The 24,788-nt window shown below is 46.3% G+C and overlaps 1 protein-coding gene across 1 annotated transcript; it reads left to right on the forward strand.

Annotated features, from left to right (window-relative positions):
* The first annotated feature begins 1,184 nt into the window (after positions 1 to 1,184).
* On the forward strand, positions 1,185 to 20,855 carry LOC134406320 (phosphatidylinositol transfer protein beta isoform-like). The gene is made up of 12 exons (XM_063137683.1): positions 1,185 to 1,273; positions 3,648 to 3,678; positions 4,430 to 4,575; positions 4,653 to 4,744; positions 6,494 to 6,501; positions 7,086 to 7,160; positions 8,407 to 8,490; positions 10,091 to 10,168; positions 12,843 to 12,953; positions 13,201 to 13,323; positions 16,050 to 16,131; positions 19,648 to 20,855. Exons 1-11 carry the CDS (start codon positions 1,254 to 1,256, stop codon positions 16,095 to 16,097), a joined length of 816 nt encoding a protein of 271 aa, XP_062993753.1. The 5' UTR covers positions 1,185 to 1,253; the 3' UTR covers positions 16,098 to 16,131; positions 19,648 to 20,855.
* Positions 20,856 to 24,788: the final 3,933 nt, after the last annotated feature.

Here is a 24,788-nt window from a genome sequence, read left to right on the forward strand (position 1 = left end):
AGAACAGTTAAAGATACAGAAGCCCAGTCCTCCTTTTCATATGGTCACCCTAATTATTTCTAAATTTGCATCTCTCTCTCTCTCTCTCTCTCTGAATTAGCATATGCAACTGTTATGCAAATTGGTGTCCTCTTTCTTGGCAATGCATAAGCGGCCACCTAAATGCACACCTAAGTTGGGAGTAAAACCCATTATTTTTTATTATTATTATTATTATTATTATTATTACTTACATTTATATACTGCCCCATAGCCGAAGCTCTCTGGGCGGTTTGCACTCTATGTGATTTAATTTCCAAATATGAACGGGGAAGATAAAATTTATTCATTTATTTGATTGATTTAATTTGCACCCTCACCTTTTTACTAAAAAAGGCAGCTTACAATCACTGATAAAAACAATACACGAAAACACAAATAAGAACACAACAATACAGAGGCACATTTTCCTCCAGAGTTCTGAAAAGTTCAAGGAATTGTACTGGCTGGTGATGATAGTTAGTTGTTGTCCAACATATCTAGAAGGCACCAGGACGAGGGAGGCTGATATAAAGCAGGAGCAGGCAAGCCTGGTGCCTGTTAGATATGTTGGATACAACTCCCATCAGCCCCAACCAGCATGTGCAATGGTTGGAGGCTACTAGGAGTGAAAGCAGGGCTGGCCCAAGACATTTTGCTCTCTGGGGAGTGGGGAGGAGGCAGCAAACCCATACACCTGCCCCCCACCCCCCCAGCCCCAGTCAAGGTGCATAGTATCCACGGCCAGCCAAGGTATTTTGCTACCTGAGGCAAATAATAATTTGTTGCCCTTTCAGGGCATTCCAAATCTCCTGCCTGAAGCCGTGGCTTCCCTCTGCCTAGGCGGGGCCGGCCCTGACCGAAAGGCCACCCCTCCTCACACGCCTCGCGCAGCCCACCCGGCTGCCCCAGCGCGCCCCCTAGTGGGCTTCGCCTCCGACGCACGCCTTTTGCATTCCATCATTCCCGAGCTGTCAATCCAGAGAAAGAACGTCCCGCCCTCGCTCTGTTACTCTCTCCTCCCCCAACGTGCCCGATCATTCATTGCTCGGGGAAGGGGGGGGGGGAGAGAGCCCAAGTGAGGGCGGAAGTGGCGGCGGCCCGGGGTGGGCGGCCCGGGCGAGAGGACGCTAGAGTGAGGGCGGAAGTGGCGTCAATGGCCGGGGTTGGCGTGGGACGAGGAAGAGCGAAGGCTTGGTGCTTTGGGGCGTGCGGGGCGCTGGAGGGACGGGAGGATGGTTCTGATCAAGGAGTTGTGAGTACTGGGCGGGGTGGGCATGTCTGGGCGGTGCAGGACGAGGGAAGGGTTAATGAGGAGGGGGCAGGGGGCTCCCCTGGAAAGGGGTGGGCGGCAGGGCAGGTCGAGGGACCCAATACATATGGCTGCCCATCTCTCCTCTTCCTACTTGCCTTTCTCATATGTATATATATATATAACTGTGTGTGTTGAGTGCTGCATATGTGTGAGATATACAGAGATACACATATATATGCAGCACTCAACACACACGGTAAGAATCTCTATTATTTGGGATTTGGCTCTCCAGTGTGGTGGCGGGAAGTGGGGGCAGGGGGTGGGCTTTGCTTTAAGAGAAATATAAGGACAGAAATATAAGGTGCCCCTCTCCCCTGCCCCACCCCAAAAAATCTGGGTTGATCCTGCCAGAAGCTTTCTGTCATGCATGGTTCTTGTATCCTGTCGTGGTCCCTTACCTGACACCCTCCTTCCCCAACCGGATGCCCTGCAGAGGTCTTGGACTGCAACTCCTGTCATCCCCAATGGCTGGGGATGACTGGAGTTGTAGTCCAAGACCTCTGCAGGGCACTGGGTGAGGAAGTCTGCCTGACATGCTTTCCTGCTCTCTGAAGAAGCAGCTTGCTTCTTTTCCTGTAGTTGGATGGAGCTGTGGAGATGGGAGGGTGTCCTTAATAGAAAGATCAATAAAAATAATCCGGTTTTGGGGGAGGGGAATAAGGAGGATCGTGATCAGATCCAGTCTTCAACGTTGTACGTGAGGCTGCAACCTTCCGTACAGATACTTTAGGAGTTAGGCCTGTTGAATTCAGCAGCACTTATCTCTGAGCAAACATGGATGCTTGTGGTGCCAGAGTGTGACCACAAATCACTTTCGGGCAATGTTTTTGGAGAAGTTTGCAACAGATGTATTTTTCGTAAAGCAAGCTGAGGCATCTACTGGGAGAGAATCATAAGAGGAAAAAACCGTTGGGATTGCGAGAGAAATGACACCTGGTACGTTTAATTTGGCCTCAAGGAGCTAAGGCTGCAGTTGCTGGGAGTAAGTCCTGTTTAACTCAATGGTTCTTACTTCTGAGTAGACATGTGCAGAATTGCACTGTAAATGTTGGAATATTTTATAACAGCTGTGAGGAACGTGTAGTCTTTTAGATGATGTTAGACTACATCTTCTATCATCTTTGACTATAGGTCATGCCAGTTGAGGCTCATGGGAGTTAGAGTCTAACATCTGGCCACAGGGTCTTCATCTCTGTTTTTTAACAAGCCATGTGCCATGCAGAGCGAATTTGCTATCTTATTTCAATGAGCAAATACAATGAAACTTCATGTTTTGTGCTGGGTGGATGTGTATAGGTACCCCTTTAGACGATATAGCAAGTTTTGCAAGCTGCACATGTCCTTTCTGTTAGTTTTTATCCTCCTCTACACTGAGCTCAGAATGGCTTGTGGCATTTTTCCTGAAAGTCAATATTTCTGTGTGTCCACGGGGCTCACAATCCGGTTTATCCCTTTCCCCAGTTAATAGAGTAGTGTTTCAAATAGGGGAGCATGTTGTGACCGGCAGATAGGTAGTGCTTGTTAGATATTGAGGATGTGGCTGGGTCTGCTTTGCAAATAAGTCCATACAAGTTTCTAGTCCACAAGAGTTCGGCCCGCCCATACATGCAAGTGGAAGGCATTTGTGGCAACTTGTCTGAACCAAAAGTTCTCTTCTGGTTTACAAAAAACTTTCCCATCACATTGCCTGGCGGCAAGTTTCACTTATGCGGGGGTAGAGAAGTGACTATTTATCAGCTTGGTTTATGATATCCACCAGCTCTAGTGCCTCCTTATAAAAGGATCCCTTCTTCCATCAGTTAACAGTTCTGGATGTTCGGAAGGTTGTCCAGTATATACAGCTCTCTGACTGAATATGGGACATAGGTATTTTCCAGTAAATACAGCAGCTCTTCTTATTTGTGGCCCTGGTAGACTGTCTTTAAGCCTGGACAATGTAGTAATACATCGCTTTACCAGCCTGGGAGCGAGATATTTCAAGCAGCAAAAAAGCCAATAGAACTGTATTCTTTTCAGGTATTTATCTTGCGGAATCAAGAGTAAATCTAATCTGAATCTGATATCTGCCTGACCTGGTAAACATAATGGCTTTTAAGCTTATAAAGGAATCCTGTTTAGTCCAGATAGTATAGTAGTGCTTAATAAGACATGTTGGTTGAGATGCCCATTAAATCCATACCAGCAAAAAATACATGTGTCTGTGCTTTCTGTGCAGTAGATGTTGTAGCAAGAGCGGGAGGGTTTGAATGTTGTGACAGCTGTCTAATTCTGGTTTTCCCTCTCTTTCTCTCCTCCTGTGTCTCATAAAAACCAGCCGGGTAGTGCTGCCTTGCTCCGTGGAGGAGGTAAGTCTCTTCATATTGCCACTGCTCTTGTTTATTTATTTATTTATTTACAATATTTATATACCACTCACCATTCAAGACTTTTGGAGAGGTGGACAAATCGAATAAAAGTATAAAAACAGAATAAAACACATTAAAAATACATTTTTGAAAGAACAACGTGCAATAAAACCATGTCTGGTCATTAGGGGGAGGGGGTTTCTTTCTGGAACAACAATGTTTTCAGGAGACACTAAAAGGAATACAAAGTTGGTGCCCACCTGACCTCCAGAGGCAGGAAATTCCGTAGGTTGGGGGCCACCACACTGAAGGCTCTTCCCCTGGTGGGCTCCAATCGGAGCTTACCCTCGAATGAGCTCAGTGACCAGGCAAGGTTGATAGGCGATCAGGCACGCTGTCAGGTACCTTGGGAAGTTCACTGTCATGCTGGCCTTTCTTGGTAAAGAATCATGGGATAAAATCAAACATAAATCCTTCTTAGAGTAGACCCATTGAAATGACTGAGCGTGAAGTTAGTTATAACTCGCTTAAGTTCCACTTATTTCAATGGGTCTACTCTCAGTAGGACTCGTTTTGGATTTTACCATGGGTAGCAATGGGTTTGTTTTATTTATTTTGGGATAAGTCAGCACTCAGCCTCCTTTGTTCCCCACAACTCCAGCAGGAGAGATTTTTTCCCCTTCCATGAGAACTAGTCTCCTGTTTGGATCAAGGGTAAGCAGAACTTATCCCTCTCTCTTGCCCTCCTCAGTATCAAGTGGGGCAATTATTCTCCGTGGCCGAGGCCAGCAAGAACAACACCGGTGGTGGCGAAGGGATCGAGGTTCTCACAAATGAACCCTACGAGCGTGAGGGGGAACGAGGGCAGTACACTCACAAGATCTACCATCTCCAGAGGTAAGAATCGCCCTGGGCGTGGGCATCCGAAGGCTCAGGCCTGCTCTCATGACTACCCCTGCTTCTCTCTCTTGCAGCAAAGTTCCTGGATTCATTAAGATGTTTGCCCCTGAAGGGTCCCTCATTGTTCACGAGAGAGCCTGGAATGCCTATCCTTATTGTCGAACAGGTGAGCCCTGGTGGCGGGGGGAGGGGGAGGATACTTCTTGCTGGCACTCCCTTGGTACGCTCTGGAAGAGAAAGACATTTTCTGGAGAGGTGTTTTTTCAAACTCTCTACCTTTGAGGAACGTTGGCCAAGGAACGGCTGCTTTTCTGCCACAGAGGTAGAGGATTCTGGGAGTGTTCCTTGGCAGAGGATTCTGGGACTGTTCTACCCATGGTGGCTGGGAATTGTGGGAGTTGTAGTCCAACACACTCTGGAGAGCACGAGGTTGGGCAAGCCTGGCCCAGAATGTACCTCATGTTCTTCTCTAGCCGTTGCATATGGCAGGGGGAGCTTGGTATGGTTCACCATTACCACTCCTTAGGAAGGAAGGCCTGACCAGCTTCAGAAGAACTGCAGGTTTTTCCACAAGCTACTTTGAAACGCCACAGGTCCAGAGAGTTACAGTCAGAGGGGAATGAAACCTCTTGGGAAGGTGGAGGGGAGAGTAGTGTCTGTTTAGTTATCTGTCTTCTAAACCAGGGGTGAGCAATTTGTGGCCTTCTAGGCGTTTTGGCCTACAACTTCCATCAGCCTTAGCCAGCGTAGTCAATGGTGAGGGGGGTTGTAGGCCAAAACATCTGGAGGGCCACAAGTTGCCCAGCCCTGTAAAACTAAACAATGGTGCTTTGTGTATAAATACAAGCCCTATTCAGGTATTCATTGCGTACATAATTAGAAACGTGTGAGGAGACGGCCCTGCTAGCCCTGCAGCCTTCCACACATTGGAGGGTAATATCTCTACTCTCATAGTCTCCCCTCAGGGAGGAGCCTACCCGAGTAGGGCTGGCTCCCTACTCCAGGCCTTCAGTCCCCAATGCAAGACTGCCTTCTCCTCTCAACACTCCCAGGGTTTTAAGATCTTCTGAGGCAGACCTTTCTCTTGGTCCAACTGCCATCAGAGGCCTATTTAGACGGGACACAAGAGAATCCCTTTGCAATGGCGTCTCCTAGGCTCTAGAACTCCCCACCAAAAGAGGCTAGGTTGGCTTCCATTCCACTGTCCGTCCGCCGGCAGCTGAAGACGTTTTTCTTCAAGCAAGCCATTGGCACACAAGCCAGTTTGCTGCTGAAGCGGGTTCCGTTGGGTCGGGTGCTGGTTTTTATTATTATGGGGTTTTTTTAAAAAAATTGTGTTTTTAATTTATGATTGTTTTATCAAAGTTTATTTTAATCTTTGTTTTATTACTGTTAGCTGCCTTGAGTGTCATTTTTGCAGTGGGGGAGTTAAAAGGTGGGGTATAAATCACATCTATCTATCTATTTATCATAATAAATAAATTAAACGTGTCGAGGGCTGCCGAGACAGGTGACAAGGACACAGCGGAGGAGATGGGCTCACTCTCGCCCTTACATGATTCTGATCATGAGCGGGGTCAGTGAACTCTTGAATAGGGCTATAGTCCAACCCAGCACACACCTGAAATGTGTTGGCCTACAACTCCCATCAATCCCACAGTGCCTAAGGATTATGGGAAATGTAGTCTAACACATCTCAGGGAAGGCTGGTTGGAGAAGGCTAGTCTAACCTTTTGGATATATTGTGGTATTAGAACAGAGTGCCTTGAGTGATAGCTAGAGCAGTGACAGTCTTAGAGTCTTAGCACCGGCTAAGGAAGCTGTCTCTCAAGCTGATTAGGAAAGACGTTCTGTTTCGTTGTGTTGCGCTAACATTCTCTCTTTCTTTCTTCTGTTTTGGTCCCATCTGCTGCAGTTATTACAGTAAGTAAATTTGCGGGGCGGGGGGCAACTCTGGGTGGGCTGGCAGGGCTTCGAAGTTATCCCACCCACCCCGCACGCCTGATTTCCTTGGCATCCTGGGCACATCTGTGCCCCCTGCTATCTCTGGTACAACCAGGGCCGGTGCTTCCATTAAGGCCACCTAGGCGGCGGCCTAGAGTGCCAAGTTCGGCGCCCCCGGAAGTCGCCCTCCCACTCCCAGAGCCGCTCTGGCCAAGTGAGGGCAGCTTCCGGGTGCGCCGTTCACCCTGCTCCCCAGCGTCCCTGGCTTGGCTTCAGCCGGGCGCCCACCTAGCAGCTGAAGCCAACCTGGGACACTGGGGGGCGGGGGCGGGCAGCTCCACGTTCTGAGTTCCGGCGCGCGCCGGACATCAGAGCATGGAGCTGCCTGGTGGAGAGGGGTGACAGTCCGCCTTACCTGCTCGGCGCCGGCGGCTCCTTCGCCCAGCATGATTGCCGCCGCCGCCGCCTCCCCCCCCCCCCCCCCGCCGCATTACCAGGTGGGTCTTTGGTTGGCAGAAGGGATTTTGGGTAACCATTTCCCCCCCCCCCTCCTTTTTGAACAGAATGAATACATGAAGGATGATTTCTTTGTCAAAATTGAAACGTGGCACAAACCGGATTTAGGAGACCAAGACAATGTAAGTGAAAGGAGTGAACATGTGGACAACAGATTCCCCGTCCCCCGTTCCAGATTTCACAGCCACTGAAGCGGAGTGCCCAAGTCCTGCCCAGTTTTACTCATTAATAGCAAGACTTCGGGCATCTATGCTTCTCATTTTATTCTGAAATAAGATGGTGTTTGATTAAAATCAGCATTATTATTATTTTTTCTGCAAAGGTAGTTTCAGGTTATTGAATATCGTGAGTAGTTAAGGCCACATTGCATGTGTAACAGGAAATAAAGCACTTACAAAAATCTTTAAAACTCTGGATTGTTTCAGCATGATGGGCCTTTGTACAGAGAGCATCACATTTTCCAGTTTTCTAATGAACTTGCCAACTGTCAATATTCGGAGTTGAAATTTGGCAAACAGGCCAGATTTGCCGGTAATAAACACCTAGTTATTGAATTTTATTGTTCTGCATGTGTGTGTTTTATTTTCCACACCACCTTGAAAGGGTTTTAGCTTTAAAAGCGGCCTAAAAATAATTTAAAATAACTGGTTGGCATGGCTTTACCAATGTTGTAAACTACTTGTGGTGAAAAATTACATATATATATATATATATATATATATATATTCTAAAATACTGAATGAGAGTTCCACATGATTGGGATTTGTTTTGTGCTTTCTATGGGTTCTTCAGTTAGCCCTGGAGGAAAGAAGATCTGACAGAGAGGTGGAGGCAGGCCAAGTGTCGGAACGTTCCGGAAAGGGTTTAGCTGGGAAATGGAGCATTGTTAGTCCTACTTCGAGTAGACCCATTGAAACAAATGGGACTTATGTTAGACAAATTTTGGATAAAATCCACTGGGATATAGATGGCAGGGTGCTCAATCACTTCATCTATATTGATTTCAGAATTAGATTTATAACAACCCGTTTCTTTGAAAAGAATATTGAATTAGTTCTTCCTTCCCAGAGCTTCTTATATTCCACATTTTCCTTCCCATCGACCAATAGTGGGAATTATAGGCCATTTCCAAACTTTTGGCAACATACAACCAACCAAAATCTCATGCATTTGATACATAAAGGCACAATCCTATGAATCTTTAGTTAGGAAAAAAAAGAGTCTTTCAACTACCAGCATTCCCTAGCCAGCCATGGTTGGCTGGGGATTGTGGGACTTTTTTCCTGCCTAAACATGCGTCAGATTGCGCCCTCAGAGATTCTCGAGGGCTTTGAGGATGTTGACTCTTCTCCGCTGTTTCCTCCGCAGGTCCATGGGCTCGACTCAGACACCTGGAAAGATGTTGAGGTGGTTCATATAGACATCGGCGATCGAACGCACGTGTCGGATGACGTAAGAGGCCACTTCGGCTCTCCCTTGGCAAACAGGAGAGCAGTTGGCAAAGGGTTGACCTGATAACGGAAGGCAGAGGGCATTCTGGGAGGGGAGGAGCACTTGCTATTTGTCATCCCCATCTTCTGGCAGGAAAGAACAACCCATTTGCAGCTCAACCTGTTTGCTGAAGGAGCTGGCCGTTTTGCATTCCTTTGGATCGTAGCCTGTAGAAACACCCTTTTGTTCTTCTATTCCCTGCCAGACAGTTGAATTGGTCTAGGTCTGGGGTAGGTAACGCGGTGCCCACCAGCTATTTTGGACTAGAACTCCCATAATCGACGAAAACTGGCCATCCTGGCTGGGGCTGATGGGAGGTGAGGTCCAAACCATCTGGAGGGCCCCACGTTGCCCAGCCCTGGTCTAGCTTGAGAGCGCTCAGGAGCAGAGGGCCAGCAATGCTTGGCCACAGCAATTCCACTTATCACAACCCGGCCTGATGTACCTTCATTTTCCCCTTCTTTCCTTTATCAGGAAGAAGAAAGACGGACAATTGTCATGGATTATGGGAGTTGTAGTCCAAAACGTTAGGGGCCACCAGGTTAAGGAAGTCTGCCTTAATATATAACAGAAGCAGTGGCGTTATACATTCTGCTAATATATAACAGAAGCAGTACTTGCTCAAGCAGATTCTTCCTTCAGTGGATGGATCCATTTTCCAGGGAAGCGCAGCAGTGGTGCTTGTTGCTAGGGTAACAGGTGTGGCTCGTCTTTCGGCTCTCTCCCCCACTCCACCCTTCCCCTCCCCATGGAATGGCAGCACCCCAAAACGAGAAGCGGAGGTGCCATTTGGTGGGAAGGGCAGATGGGGCGGGGAAGAGAAGATGACCCCGCACAGCGGGTGAACTCCACCCCACGGACAACTTTTACTGTGACACTTTAAAGCAACATGCTACACGTCCACACCACTCCGTCCGTGGGGTGGAGTTCCCACCAAAGTGTCGTCCGAACGCGGCCTTAGAGTGAAGGTCACGACAGGGGTGGCAAAAGCTGATATTATTTCCGCCATACCCTTGCTGACATTTTGCAGCGGGACTTGGTAGTAGATAGTAGTCCTTTGTTTTCTGCCAGTTCTTAAGTTTTAGCCTTCACCATCCTGATGCCCTCTGTGTTAGCTGAGGGTAATAGTAGTTGTAGTCTGGGACATCTGGAGGGCACCGGATTGAGGAAGGTTGATCTAAGGTGCAATTCTATGCATGTTTAGACAGAGAGAAAAATCCTACAACTCCCATGCTGGCAGGGGAATGCTGGAAGTTGTACGACCTTTTTTTCCGCCTCAACTTGCATAGCATTACACCCTTAGAGGTTATATTTTTTTACTTCCCTCTGAAATTTAAAGAAGTCGGTTTCTGCTCAAGTTACATCGGGAAACTTGGCAACTTGTTCCTGGAAGGGGAGTCGCGCCCTGTCTTTTGGGTCAGGATGAATTAGCTCTTTTTCCGCCTGCTTTCCTACCTGCTGACCAGGGGAGGGGAAACTCCAATTTCCATTTTTTGTCTTGGCTAAGGTTCCTCTGTGCTTCAACCATTGTCACCTTTGCTCTCTTTTCTCCCGCTCCCAGGATTACAAGCCGGATGAAGACCCAGCACTTTTCAAATCACTGAAAACCAGCAGAGGTCCTCTTGGGCCTGACTGGAAGGTACGTCCACCCAAGAGAATGTGAGAACTGGCCCTTAGGAAGGGCCTCCCCCCGCCTTCCACCACCCCCACCCCCATTCTGCCCCTTTCATATATTCCAGGGGTATCTCAAGTTGCTTGAGGGTTTCTGGAGAGTGGCTCAGTTGGTGATAGATATGTGAAGGCTCAGGGGGGAAAACTCTGTTGGGGGGGACTGAAAAATTGGGGGGTCCATTATTTCTCCAGTTTTCCAAAAAAAAAAAAAAACCCTGGAAAAATATATTTTTTTAAAAAAAAATCTGCTTTTTTCCGAGCCTTCACATCTCTCGTTGGTGTTAGTGTAAACTGGCTCCCCCAGCCTGGTGCCCTTCAGGTAGTTTGGACCACAACTCCCATCAGCCCCAGCCAGCATAGCTAATGGTCAAAAACGCTGGGAGTTGTCATCCAAGACATCTGGGAGGCCTCCTTAGCCAACCAAGCATTTGTAAGGGCCTTGTCAGGGCTTGTAATGATCAGGGACTACAGTGATCCAGGGGTCCTCTCACCTTTCCTCCTTGGGGGAGAACCAGCTGGAAAGAGCTGTAGGTGTTGCTTATGAGTCCTTGCCAATAACCCCAATGTCGACCTTGCTTCAAGGCTGGCATGGCCTCAGAGGTACAGACTAACATGCAAGGGAAAGGAATCCTTCCACGAGCCTCTTGCCCTGTGCCGCCGAGGGCTTACTATGCACCTCCTAAAAGCTTGGCACGTGGGTGGTAGCGTTATTTAACTGTGTGAGCAAGTCAGTGCCCTGGTCTGCCCAATCAAAATATCCCCCCCCCCCCAGTAGGTTGTTTAAACAACCCTCACATATGCCAACATCAGACTCTGGGTTATGCGAGGATGGTTTAACCTTAAGATTATCCACGGTCCCTGGGTTTGTACGGCATGAGTGGCCGTTGCCAGGCATTGAATATTCAAAATGGCCGCAGCCACTGTGACTTAAATATGCCATTGTGCGCTGTTTAATTGTGCGAAACAACCCGTCTCTGTCTATAAATCAGGGAAAGGTATCAAGAAAAATATGGGGAAATTATTATTTATTTATTTATTTATTTATATAGCACCATCAATGTACATGGTGCTGTACAGAGTAAAACAGTAAATAGCAAGACCCTGCCGCATAGGCTTACATTCTAATAAAATCATAGTAAAACAATAAGGAGGGGAAGAGAATGCAAACAGGCACAGGGTAGGGTAAACAGGCACTGGGTAGGGTAAAACTAACAGTATAAAGTCAGAACAAAATCAAGTTTTAAAAGCTTTAGGAAAAAGAAAAGTTTTTAGCTGAGCTTTAAAAGCTGTGGTTGAACTTGTAGTTCTCAAATGTTCTGGAAGAGCGTTCCAGGCATAAGGGGCAGCAGAAGAAAATGGACGAAGCCGAGCAAGGGAAGTAGAGACCCTTGGGCAGGCGAGAAACATGGCATCAGAGGAGCGAAGAGCATGAGCGGGGCAATAGTGTGAGATGAGAGAGGAGAGATAGGAGGGAGCTAGACAGTGAAAAGCTTTGTAGGTCAACAGGAGAAGTTTATATTGGATTCTGAAGTGAATTGGAAGCCAATGAAGAGATTTCAGAAGTGGAGTTACATGGTCAGAGCGGCGAGCCAAGAAGATGATCTTAGCAGCAGAGTGGTGAACAGAAAAGGGGGCTGATTTGAAAACACACACATACGCACATAGAACAGTGCTGTTTATCACCAGCCTGGCACCCTCCAGATGTCCCATCACCTCCAGCCAGCATGGCCAATGCACGGCCCATCTGGAAGGTGCCAGTGTAGGGAAATCTGGTCTAACTGGTCCTTTTAGACTTAGGAATCCTAACTGAGTCCTCACAGGTTACACATGAACTGATTTCTCCATCTGCGTGCCAGTACAGCGAACTGTCCACAAGGGGGCTCCGTAGAGTTCCCCCAGATGAAAGAATTGTAAACTCTAAAGCCCTTACTTGTATGGGGAGAGGGGGCGGGGAGAAGAATGATTGACAGCAAAGAAGCCATTTCCAAGTGAGGTGAGTCACAGCAGGTTGCAGGTGTGGAGAAAAGGGCCATCAAAGCAAGCAGTTACTTTTTGAAGTTGAGTGACAGGAGGGAGATGACTGGGTTTTTCTTGTCAGATGCTCCTAGAAGGGTGGACAAGTTGTGACCCTTCAGATATTTTCGCCTATGACTCCCATCAGCTCTAGTCAGGATAATCAAAGGTGAGGGATCATGGGAGTTTCAGGCCAAAATGTCTGGAGAGCCACAAGTGGTTCAGCCCTGATTTCCACGATGGGGCATTGGGGATTGGGCTGAAGAGGGTCTTTTTGGGTAACCGGGGAAGGGGGGGAGGAGTCGCTTCAGCCCAACCTCTCAGCTCCAGGCTTTGAACTGAGGAATGGGGAGTGTTACCAGTCTCCCCCCACCGATTCTTTTTGGAAGTAGGGCACACAGCAGTTACGTTCCTCATGTGTCCTGTAGGTGGTGGTACTGAAGGGGGCAAATTGAGGGGACCGGGGGACCCGTGGCCGGCCACACAGGCAATTTCCTAGGGTTGCAGATTGCTCAACCCTGATGTAAGAGGAACTTCCACATTTTTGCTTTGTAACGTCTAGGTCTAACCTACTGGACTCCTTTTTTTTTTTTATGTCCTTCCCACCCACCCCCATTTCCCTCTGCTAGCGGGAACTAGCCAATAACGAAGATTGCCCCCACATGTGTGCCTACAAACTTGTGACGGTGAAGTTTCGCTGGTGGGGCCTTCAAGGCCGAGTGGAAAAATTTATCCAGAAGGTGAGTTCGGGCTGCGCTTGCTCACACCGATTTGGGAAAGGGGACCATTTGGATAGTAGCAGTTGGCGGGGTCACTTTGGCATGACCAACCATCTTTTGGGTGGGGACAACAGCCAGGGGAAGTGTTGGCTAAAGACCAAAGCGAGCTTGTTCTGGTGACTTTGCAGAATGAGACCCCCTTGCTGGATGGGACTCCTTGCTTGGGATGTCTCACCCTGGTTTCTTGATACCTTTCTTCTCTTTACAGCAAGAAAGACGCCTCTTCACCAACTTCCACAGGCAGCTCTTCTGCTGGTTGGATAAGTGGGTGGATTTAACTATGGCTGACATCCGGCGGATGGAGGAGGAGACACAGAGGGAGCTTGACGAGGTATTCCAGGGCGGGGGAGCCCATTGGGCGTGTCATGTGTACAAGTTTGTGTGTGTGTGTATATGTGCACGTTTGTGGATTCTCAGGTCTGTAGCACTTGGTAGGCAGTGATTTTCCCTGTTGCCACATCTTGCAGAATGCCCCCTTTGCCCATAGAAGCCCTCCTACAAAGATCATCTGAGGGCAACTGGCTTCCAGGGCCGTTGCCATCAGAAACTTAAGACTGATGGCGAAAGATAGCAGGGCCTTCTCTGTGGTGGCTTCCTCATTGTGGAACTCCTTCCCAAAGAGGCCTTACCAGGCCAGCTCAGTTTTTATTTCTATGGGTTTAGTCAAAACCTTTCATTTCCCCACCCACTCACCCCCGGCTGGCCTTTGGGGCAATTGGGTGCGAGGCCTTGTTGGTTTTAAATAAGCCATTTTTTCTTTGCAGATCTTCCAGACAGGAATGTAGAAAATATATTCCTGCCGATGTTTTGTTTTGATGTATAATAGTCTTGTGTCTTGTATTTACTGCTCTTTTATGTTTGTCAACCCAACAGCTCTCCAAAGCCGGTTTGGCAGGATACTAATCTTACAATTGAAAAAAAAAATACCTATCTTAACTAGGAAAAGCGATTCCTGATGAGTTTCTTCCTGTCCCACAACTGTTGTAGGCACAGAGCCTCAAATCCTTACGGCGTTGGTAGATTAGTCAATGTAGCTTTTGAAAGAGGTGGAAAACCCAGATTCAGATCTTTATTTGGCGGAAACATTTAACTCTTGTCTTTCCCAACCTGGGCCGTGGCATTGCTGCCTTCCCCAGTCTGCTGCTCTCCAGATTGTGTTGGGATATAACTCCCAGCATGCTGGCTGGGAGACGCTGGGAGTTGTAGTTTAAAACATCTGGAGGGACTCAAGTTGGGAAAGGCTGTTTAACTGATTGACAATCCTATGCATGTTTAGACAGTAAAAAAAAAGTCCTCCAAATCCCAGCATTCTCCAGCCAGCCAAGGAATGCTGGGAATTGTAGTGTGTGGTGTGTGTTTTTACTGTTTAAACATACATGGAATTGCACCCTTCAAATATTTAAAATCCATTCGATCAACAGACTTCTTCAGTTGGATGACAGCCCTGTTTAATCCTATGCAGAAGAAGAGACTAGGATAGGCGTAACTTTTTCACCCCTGCACAATTAGCTGCCCCTGCAGAAATCCCTTCCCCTTTGTATTTAAAATTCCCTTCGTTATTAATTGTTGTACTATTTTTGTCTTAATTAAAATCGACAGGGTTCTGTTTTTGTTGTTATTAATGTGACTTTGGGGGGATCCGCACGTTGCTCCCAGAGCGCTTCTATGCGACCCCAGAGCACCCCGAAAACGATAGTCTGACTTCCCTGTAAAAGAAACGAGGAAGAGCCTTCTTTTGCTGAGCTCTCCTCTCTGGCGGAGAGCTCTCCTCGGCGGCAGCGGCGGCGGCATGGACGGCTCTTCCTCGTTTCTTTTACAGGGAAGTCAGACTATCGTTTTCGGGGTGCTCTGGGGTTGCATAGAAGCACTCTGGGAGCGACATGTGGATCCCCCCTTTGTGTATATTTCTATTTTTGTAATCATGAAATAAATCCTTCTCCTGTATTATTATTATTATTATTATTATTATTATTATTATTATTATTATTATTATTATAGGAGCCCTGTCTCCTTTTCATCTGTCCACCCTTAAGAGAAAAGGAGAGGAACAGGTGTATACAGAGGCTTAAAAAAAAGGTAGAAGTGGGTCCCATTTTTCAGTTTGGGATTGGAAGTGAGTTCTGGATCTAAAAAAGGTTCAATTATTGCTGTATAGAATCATAAAATAGTAGAGTTGGAATGGGCCTAAAAGGCCATTGCGTCCAACCCACCGCTCATTGCAGGAATCTAACTTAAAGCATCCCTGACAGCTGCCTCCTGAATGCCTCTAGTGTGGGAGAGCCCACCACCTCCCTAAGTAATTGGTTCCATTGCCGTAATAATAATAATAAAGTAATAAATTTATTTCTTACCCGCCTCTCCATCCTGATCGAGGTGGGGAACAACAGTAAGTGTAAAATACATAAAATATTGATTAAAAACATTGTATACATTGTTAAAACTTCCTAAAAAACATACTAAAACATACTAAAAGCATCCTAAAACTCCACTGGATAGGCCTGCCGGACTCCTCTAACAGTCAGGACATTTTTCCTGATGTCCTGCCAGAATCTGGCTTCCTGTAACTTGAGCCCGTTATTCCGTGTCCTGCACTCTGGGAGGATCGAGAAGAGATCCTGGCCCTCCTCTGTGTGACAACCTTTTAAGTATTTGAAGAGTGCTATCATGTCTCCCCTCAGTCTTCTCTTCTCCAGGCTAAACCTGCTCAGTTCTTTCAGTTCCTCCTCACAGGGCTTTGTTTCCAGACCCCCGATCACCCCCATTGCCCTCCTCTGAACACGCTCCAGCTTGTCCGCATCCTTCCTGAAGTGTGGATGCCCATAATAAAGTTTGGTCACCTGCAAATACATTTAAGTAACAGTTGTAATTGATCATGGATCAGTTTTTAAAAACAAAACTGTCGACACGCCTTAACGAAAAGGCCATAAGGAAGCAAAGAGCAGGGGCGCAGAGATCCACTTCCCACCCACCCCGTCCCTGGTGACCAGGGTCAGTAGTACCACCTGCAGGTTGAGCTCACAAGATGGCCGCTCGCTGAGGCCTGTCATTTTGTTGCAGATACGCCAGAAGGGCACTGTGAGAGGAATGACTGTTGGGGATGAATGAGCACCCCCTGTTGCCTGGGCCAAGTACTGACAAGGTAAGAGAAACTGGGAAACGAGAAGGATAACAGCTCTACAAGTTGAAGCTTTGCAGTGCTGTGGGAGGCGGCGGCGAGCCGATTCGGAAGATCGTATCTCTGCCCGTAAAGCCAAGAATGAGCCATTGGCCTGCACATGCCGCGGCACGCGCCAACAAACCAGGAAGCTGCTAATGAATCGGTTTCCCATTTTATCCAAACGAGGAAACTGTTGTTGCCACCCTCGAGAGAAGCCGGGATATGAAACCATGGCTTGAAGGTTTAATACCGGTAACTTTACTTTCCCCGTTTGGAGGAAGTAAGAACATAATGTACCTGCCCGGACCCTAAGGTCATCCTCAGGGGTCCTTCTCCGTGAGCCCCTGCCAAAGAAAGTGAGGCAGGTGGCTACCAGGAGGAGGGCCTTCTCTGCTGTGGCACCCTGGCTGTGGAATGAGCTCCCTAAGGAGGTTCGCTTGGCACCTACATTATATGCTTTTAGACGGCAGGTGAAGACCTTTTTATTCTCCCAACATTTTAACAATCTATAAATACATGTTAACACAGTGTTTTAAATTTGTAATTTTGCATTGCTGCTGTTTTATCTGGTTGAGCTTTTATATTGTATTTTATATTATGGTTTTATACTTTGAATGTTTTTAATTTTTGTGAACCGCCCAGAGAGCTCCGGCTATTGGGCGGTATAGAAATGTAATAAATAAATAAATAAGAGCCCTGCTGGATCAAACCAAGGGTCCATCTAGTCCAGCACTCTGTTCCTACAGTGGCCAGTCAGCTGTCGGCCAGGGACCCACAAGCAGGACACGGTGCAACAGCACCTTCCCACCCATGTTCCCCAGCAACTGGTATATAGAAGCCTCTACATGAAACTCTATGAAACCACGGCTAATTAGAGGCTTCCTGGTTTGTTTGCTCAGACAGCAAAGGCCCTTCGTGGGGAAACGTTTTATTTATATCATGACTTCCCAAGCTGACATGATGATGGTCCAAACACAGCCAGCGGGGAAGACGCAAACATTTTTAACTCTTGCATAACTTTGTTGCAAGCGTTTAGGATTATGGATCTGCTAGATCAGGCAGGGCCAACTTGTGTCCCTCCAGATGTTTTGACCTACAACTCCCATCAGCTGTGACCAGAAGTGACAATGGAAAGGGATGGTAGGAGTTGTAGGAAAAAACATCTGGAGGACCACAAATTGCCCACCCCTGTACTAGATCTACAGGTCTTGTAAAAGCAGATAAAGTCTGGGATTTAATTGATTCTTGACATGTTGTTACCATAAAATTTACCAACAAGACAAGGTTTTCGGCATGTGTTCCACCCAAAACGTATTTATTTTTGTTTATCTCTGTCTTGCTTTCCTTAATACAAACCAAAGCATCAAACATGGAAGAGTTTTTTAAAAAAATAATACAAAACCAATTTATACAAATTAATATGTACCATCTGCCATCGCATTTGGATTACAAATTCAGCAGAAACAATAGCAAAGTACTGAAAGAAAAAGCCAGCCCATAGGAAGGAGGTTAAAAACAAAAGGCCAAAATTGCCTTAATTTGGTGCCAAAAGACCAAAGTGTTAGACCTGGACACATCTCTCCCTGGGAAGGCCATTTCCAAAAGTTGGCACGCCCGTTAAAAGGACCCTGCTCAGAAGAGGTTCCCTCTGAACTTTAGCCAGCCAGGCCACCGGTGTTGAATGCGGTGTGTGACGTGTCCATTCTGGGAAGGGCATTCCTTAATTTCAAATCAAGTTTGAATGTTTAAAATGCCCTTTTGAATTGTTGGTGGGAGCATGCGGAGTCAGGGCTGGGCCTGCAGCTTCTAGCCCCGCCAGCAATAGCTTTAGGTCTTCATGCATTCAGCTGAGTGAGTTTCAGATCTTCCATGTGATCTAGGATGCTGATAGCATGGAGCAGGGTGAGCGACCTCAGGCCACTTATGGCCCATGGGTGTTCCCATCTAGCCTGCCAGCTCCTTCAATAGACCACCCTCACTCCTGGCAGGAAAAGCTCTTCATTTCAATCAGCTGCTGATGGAAGATGATGATGATGATGATCCTGATCCTGCCTTTTTTTCCTCTTGCATTGGCTTACATAGACCGCCGCCTCCTCCATTTTATCCTCACAACAGCCTTGTGAGGTAGGACAGGCTGAGAATCAGTCACTTACTAACAACCTAAGAGTGAGCTTCATTTATTTATTATTACATTTATATCCCGCCTTTTTCCGCCAAGGAACCCAAGGTGGTGTACATAATCCTCCTCTCCATTTTATCCTCACAACAACAACAACCCTGTGAGGTAGGCTGGGCTGAGAGTCTGTGACTGGCCCAAAGTCACCCAGTGGGTTTCCATGGCCAAGTGGGGACTAGAACGCAGATCTCCCGACTCCCAGTCCAGCACTCTTAACTACTACGCCACATTGGCTCTTTTCCCTGGCAAGGAAAGGGGGTGATGCCTAGGCAGGAAGCTAGTAATTCAATCCTACTGACTTCTGAGTATATTTTTTATTATTATTTGTACCCTCATTTCCACCAAAAAACGGCATTTAAGGCAGCTTACAAAAGCCATTAAAACCGATTAAAACAATATATTAAAATACAACAAAAACATAACAATTACAGGGGAGATAATTAAAAGAGCACCCAGCACAACAGACCCACTTACAGGCCAAAAGCCTTCTTAAATAAAGCAGCCCTTGCCTGCCGGTGGGGAGACAGCATGGTGGGAGTAAACCTAACCTCCCTTGGGAAGGAGTTCCACAGCCTGGGTAGATACGCAGAGGCTTGGCCTTTTTATTATTATTATTATTATTTATTTATTTAGCACCATCAGTGTACATGGTGCTGTACAGAGTAAAACAATAAAATAGCAAAACCCTGCCGCATAGGCTTACATTCTAATAAAATCATAATAAAACAATAAGAAGGGGAAGAGAATGCACCAAACAGGCACAGGGTAGAGTAAAACTAACGGTATAAAAGTCAGATCAAAATCAAATTTTAAAAGCTTTAGAAAAAATAAAAGTTTTTAGCTGAGCTTTAAAAGCTGCGATTGAACCTTTTACTTGTGAGTAGACGTACTGCTCATGCTCTATTCAGAAGTAAGTATGAGTAGACATGCTTACTTCTGAGTAGATTGTTAGGGTTACAATAGGTGAAGAACATTTGGCCCATGGCCCTGCCCACAGATGGAATGCAGCCCTTAAGACCCTCCCCAAGATTGAAATTCCGCACTGGGACTGAAAAGCTTCCCCACCCCTGGCATGGATTATTCTTTGCACGTTCAGCGAAGGTCCGCCGCTGCTGCCGGCAAGGACGAGCATTGTGGGAGGGGCTGTTGTGCGCGTCCCCACTGCTCCCTCCAGGTGTTCCCACAGTGCGTGAACTGAACGCCTGGATTACAACTGAAATATCAATGAAATTTGGCTGACCGACAACCGTTTGCTTCCCTTTTAGGAAAAGAAAACACACTGCTTTTACTAATCCCCTGTCCTCATTTCTTTTCCTCCCCAGGTGCAGCTCCCGTTCTGACCTGACTTTGGACCTATCGTTGCGGGACTCCTCTCTTTCTCTCTCTGACCCTTCCCTCTCTTCCTCCCCCTACCACCGTGGAAGGGGAAGATGGTTCCTGTTCCTTTTTCCGTCCTGCTGGTCCGAACATATTCCCAACTCCCCACCCCCGGCTTCTGCTGGCACGGGGAACCCCACGAAACTGCCAATTACTTCTTACTGATCATGGATTAATCGGTGCCCCCACGACACGACAAGTGGGGCACAGAAGAGGGGAGGCAAGGACCCTTCGGAAGCTGGGTGTGAGGGGGCCTCTCTCTCACTTTCACCCTGCAAAGGCAGGGGACGCCTGACTATTAATAATAACAATAATATTAATACTCTTTGGAATCCTATTTTGGGTGGGGGTGGGGTCTTTCTATAGGAAGGGGAAAGGAAAGTCGGGAATGTTTAAAAGTGGGGTGCCGTGGGCGGGGAAGGGAACAAGTTTAAAATGTTGTGTAAGGAGTATACTTTTGCCTTCACTGTGAAGAGTTGGACTCTTACCTCTTTTTTAAGAAACACACGAAAACTTTTCTCCACTACCCACCCGGCATCCATCTTCCAGGGTCATGGCAAGCCGTGATGTTTTTTCCTTGGGCTCTTCCTGGCCTATATGGTGGAGTTAAAACATGCCACTAAACTGGCTCTATTATAGGCAGCAGAATTTCCCTCCCATATTTTCAGAGGTGGTGCAAACTATGTTGGCTCAAAGTATTCTGGGCTATTTTCCTCCTTTTCTGTTTTTAAATGGCACTGGGGTGTCCTCCTAAGGCAGCCTTCCCCAATGAGGTGTCCTCCTGATGTTTTGGCCTTCAGCCCCGGCCAGCATGGCCAATGGCAAGGAATGCTGGGAATTGTAGCCCAAAACATCTGGAGGGCACCAGGTTGGGGAAGGTTGTCCTAAGGTTTAAGCAGAACCTTGTTTTCCCTGCCGCTTCCCAGGGTCTCAGTTTGTGTGTGCCAGAAGCGCAGGTAATTTTCTCCATCTGGGAGAAGCCCTTGCAAACATTTCAGCCCCCCTCTGGGACTTAAGGGAGGGGAGAGTGGGGGAAGACTTTGAGGCCCAGCGCTGCAGTTCTAAGGTTCTGAACAGTATTTTTTTTAAAAAAGACAAACACTGAAAAATCTTTTTTTAAAACAAACAAAACAATAAATAAACTTGAAGTTGAGTTCTTGTTTAATTTGCTGTTGATGGGGAAGGTAAATGGCCTGCAGAGGTTGATTTGGGCCCTTTTCGTACTTTGCCCTGTCCGGCTGCAGTGAGGGTCTTTCCCATGGTAGGAGATGGGCTGGAGTCAGGATGCAGAGCCATATAATGGGGGCGGGAGGAGGCGATTGACCCACCACCAGGCCCTCTATGGCCGGAGGATGTCAGTGCCTGTGGCCTCTCCCACAAATGTAATCACACTGTCCGTTTTAGCTTTTCTCCGTACCACTAAGCATCGGGGCGCTGCACAAAGCAACTTGGTCAGCTCTTCCCAACGTCGGCCGAGTCCCTCACTGCTTGCATTGCCACTCCGATCCAAGTGGGCTTTCCTCTGGGGTTTGGAGGTTAAGACCTGTAGTTCTGTGGGATTGGGGAATCCAGCTAGGCAGGAGTTCTGCACCCCTAGTCTGGAGAGATGGCTTAGCGGGGAGAGAGAGACTGTTGATGTATACATTAGGCCTCTTCAGAAGACACCTTAAACCACGGTGAATAAGTTTTTTTGCTTTATTCACCATGATTAAAGCCGTGGTTTAAGGTGTCTTCTGAACGGGGTCATTGGCTCGGACGTGACTGGGGCAATGAATCCGGTCCAGGTTTCAGACAGAGCCAGTGTAAAGGAGCTATCCATGGGGTGGAAGCTTCCACATCTGAGCCAGCAGCCTCCACTGGAGGCAGAAATCTGCCAAACAGACCAGCCCGAAAGCCAGCGTGATGTAGTGAGTGTCGGACTGGGAGATCCAGCTTCTAGTCCCGTCCTCCCTCGGCCATGGAAGCCCACTGGGTGTTTAGGCCAGTCACAGGTTCTCAGTCCAACCCTACCTCACAAGGTTGTTGTTGTGAGGATAAAATGGAGAGGAAGAGGATTATATACACCGCCTTGGTTTCATTAAGGAGGAAAACAGGCGGGATATAAATTTAATAAACAAATAATAAAACCTCTCAGTCCTCCTTCCCTGCTTCTCTTTTTCCTTAAGGAAAGACAAGAGCGGAGTAGACACCTCAGCAGGGTCTCTAACCACAATCCAGAGAATATCGGATAGGAAGCAGGATTGTACCAAAGGTCCTGTCAGGTACAGAGTATATACAGGGTGGAGCTCAGACCCCCTTCAGTGAGAGTCAGAAACTGAAAAGCTGCAGTAGAGCTATAATACCCTGGGTTCTCATGATCTGGTGTGATTTTTTTAAAACTTGGGCTGTTGTCCAATTAATAAAAATTGTTCGGTTCATTTAAAGAGTTTTAACTAATTGGTTTTATATCTGCATACATTCGTTTGCAGATATAAAACCGCCCAGAGAGCTTCAGCTATTGGGCGGTATAGAAATGCAATAAATAAATAAAATACATCAATAATTGTGGGGGTTGGAAAGAGAGATACTTTGTTTTGTAACTAAGAAATAATGCCTTTTTCCCCCTGTATTTTTTTTTTTTTTTTACTCATGGACCTACATAGCTATCTGTGTACTTTATATGCTAAAAAGTGCTATTTTGCTTCATATACTGTGTTTCAATTCTCTTTCCAACTGGGATGCACTGATGCAAGGACAAAATGATAGGTATGTCCTCCTCTTCTTAATTCAGCGATGGCGAATTGATTGGTTGCAATTTACAGAAGCTTGCTAACATTCTTCATTATGTGAATATACAAGTCACAACTGTGGTGGAGTTTCAGCCCGGTCTATCTATGTTCACAGATGAACAATGGCAAACAGCATTATCACTGCACATGGCAGGTGCATCACAGATCGTTTAAGAACGTTTTCCTCTTTGGGGAACATTCACACATTCTTTGTACACAGGATCATGTTTCTTTCAACATGGGAAGCAGTTCAACACTTCAAACGTTTCCCATCACAAAGGGGATAAACCAGAGTTCTGTCTTCTACAGAAGAACTAACTATTCTTACTCTCAGACAATGCACTAAACCATGATGGTTAAGTTTTGTGCTGGCATAGCAAGTTGTGTGAACCATGACTTACTGTGTGGTGTGAACCATTCCTAACCATGGTGGCTACCTAACCACGGTTTAAACATTTGTTTATTTCATTTATATCCCACCTTTTTTATTTATTTATTTAGAATATATACCGCTCCCCATTGAAAAATTTCGGAGCGGTGTACAAGGTAAAATGAAAATAAAAACGGAATAAAAACAGTTAAAACAAAATTTAAAAGAAGCAATAACAGTAATCCAAGGCTGCATGTTGAAGAAAGCAATATGGACTTTTGTCTGGAACGGGTATTGGAATGTGGTTTGGGGGCAAGATTTGGAGGTTTTCACATCTGTCCCACCTAGTGATGTGAGTTTGGTCGACTTACCTCATTTGGAAGCTCCCGTTACAGCCTGTTTTGTGCAATACGGGCTTTGGCCCGGAACAGGTATCGGAACATGGTTTTGGTGCTATATTTGCAGCTTATTATATCAGGCTCACCTAGTAATGTGTGACTGGTGAGTTTGGTTAACATACCTCACTTGGAAGCTGCTGTACCGCCGTTTTGCGCATTATGCGCTATGCGCGGAAGGGGTATCAGAACGCAGTTTCTTTGGATGTTTTGTGGCTTATTGCGTCCCTGCCATGGAGTTATGTGTGACTGGGGAGTTTGGTTGATATCGCTCGTTCAGAAGTGCCCGTTCCAGCCATCTCATTCTGTTCCGGATGTTGTTTTGGGAGTTCTGGGCTTAATAGTGATATAATATTGCAATGGTTTTAGTCCTAAAATATTGTTCCCAAGTGTTGCTAACACATGCCACTGTTTTTGGTATGTTTTTTTAATATAAAGGGGTCGTTCCGGCCTGCTTTTACACTGTCCCGCATATCAGCATTGCAAGTTGGGTTTTTTTTTTTTAAGTATATTTTTTAAAAACATCTTTGAAACAAAATTAAAACCTGGTGGGGTGGGGAGCCCGTCAGCCGCCAAGAGTCCCCCCACCTATTTTGGCTCCCCTACAAATTTTGGGATTGTCTCTTCTAAGACTGCTCCGGCAGATTATTTTTATTATAAGTAGATATAACTGCAGTTGTATTGCCTGGTGTGTGTGTTTAATACATTTTGAAAGATCGGTTAAAAGTGGCAAGCCTGCTAGGCACCTAACACAGCGGTAATTCTTCACGGTGATGTTCCCCCCCCCCATCTGTATCCTGTTGTTTAAGTCGTTCATTCAAAAAAGGAAGGCAGTAGTTGAATGATCTAATATACAAAGAGTGCCCAAAGCACACAACTACAAGATATACATTCAAGGATGGACAGTGATAATTAAACTTGTTTATTCACAGATATGATGGTTATAACTGATGCATCCCCTGCATGGCGAAATGACACGGCCATCAACGGCAAAATACTGGCTGCCTAAGAAAACTGTACATGAAAATTATTCCTAATACTATCATCTCCACATTTTTATAATGAATAATTTCTAATGCATGATGCACATAAATCGAAACCACAGTCGGAGTTTATAGTTCAATACAGTGCTGGTGATTTATTTATTTATTTATTTACAATATTTATATACCGCTCTCCATTGAAAATTTTGGAGTGGTGTACAAGATAAAATGAAAATAAAAACAGAATAAAACACTTTAAAAAGATTTTAAAAGAAGCAAATACTGTGACGTTAAGGAATGACATCAGTATAGTAATCTTGTAAACTATGTTTATAATACGAGGTTATGTTTATTGCTTTCTTTTTCTTATCAGCGTTGTAAACTTCATTGCGTTTTTGTTTTCTTGTTCTTATCAGCGTTGTAAATTTTTAACAGGCCCCCGGTTTGTTTGTCGTGTTTGTGCGGTAGTTACACTTGTCATTCGATCAGCCCTGCAGAAAGAAGCAGCCAGCCGAGCCAAACGCGGACCACCATCCACGCACAGTGGCTTGGGAGGGGGTTGACAAACCT

This window comes from Elgaria multicarinata, chromosome 11 (genome assembly GCF_023053635.1).
Source record: "Elgaria multicarinata webbii isolate HBS135686 ecotype San Diego chromosome 11, rElgMul1.1.pri, whole genome shotgun sequence".
In the NCBI taxonomy this organism is placed as follows: domain Eukaryota; kingdom Metazoa; phylum Chordata; class Lepidosauria; order Squamata; family Anguidae; genus Elgaria; species Elgaria multicarinata.

Bases quoted from the DNA above. Each gene is read 5' to 3' on its own strand.
- LOC134406320 (XM_063137683.1), top strand. From the start codon at position 1,254: ATGGTTCTGATCAAGGAGTT. The intron at 3,679-4,429 runs GTAAGTCTCTTC...TGCCCTCCTCAG, and splicing joins TGCCTTGCTCCGTGGAGGAG to TATCAAGTGGGGCAATTATT. The intron at 8,491-10,090 runs GTAAGAGGCCAC...TCCCGCTCCCAG, and splicing joins GAACGCACGTGTCGGATGAC to GATTACAAGCCGGATGAAGA.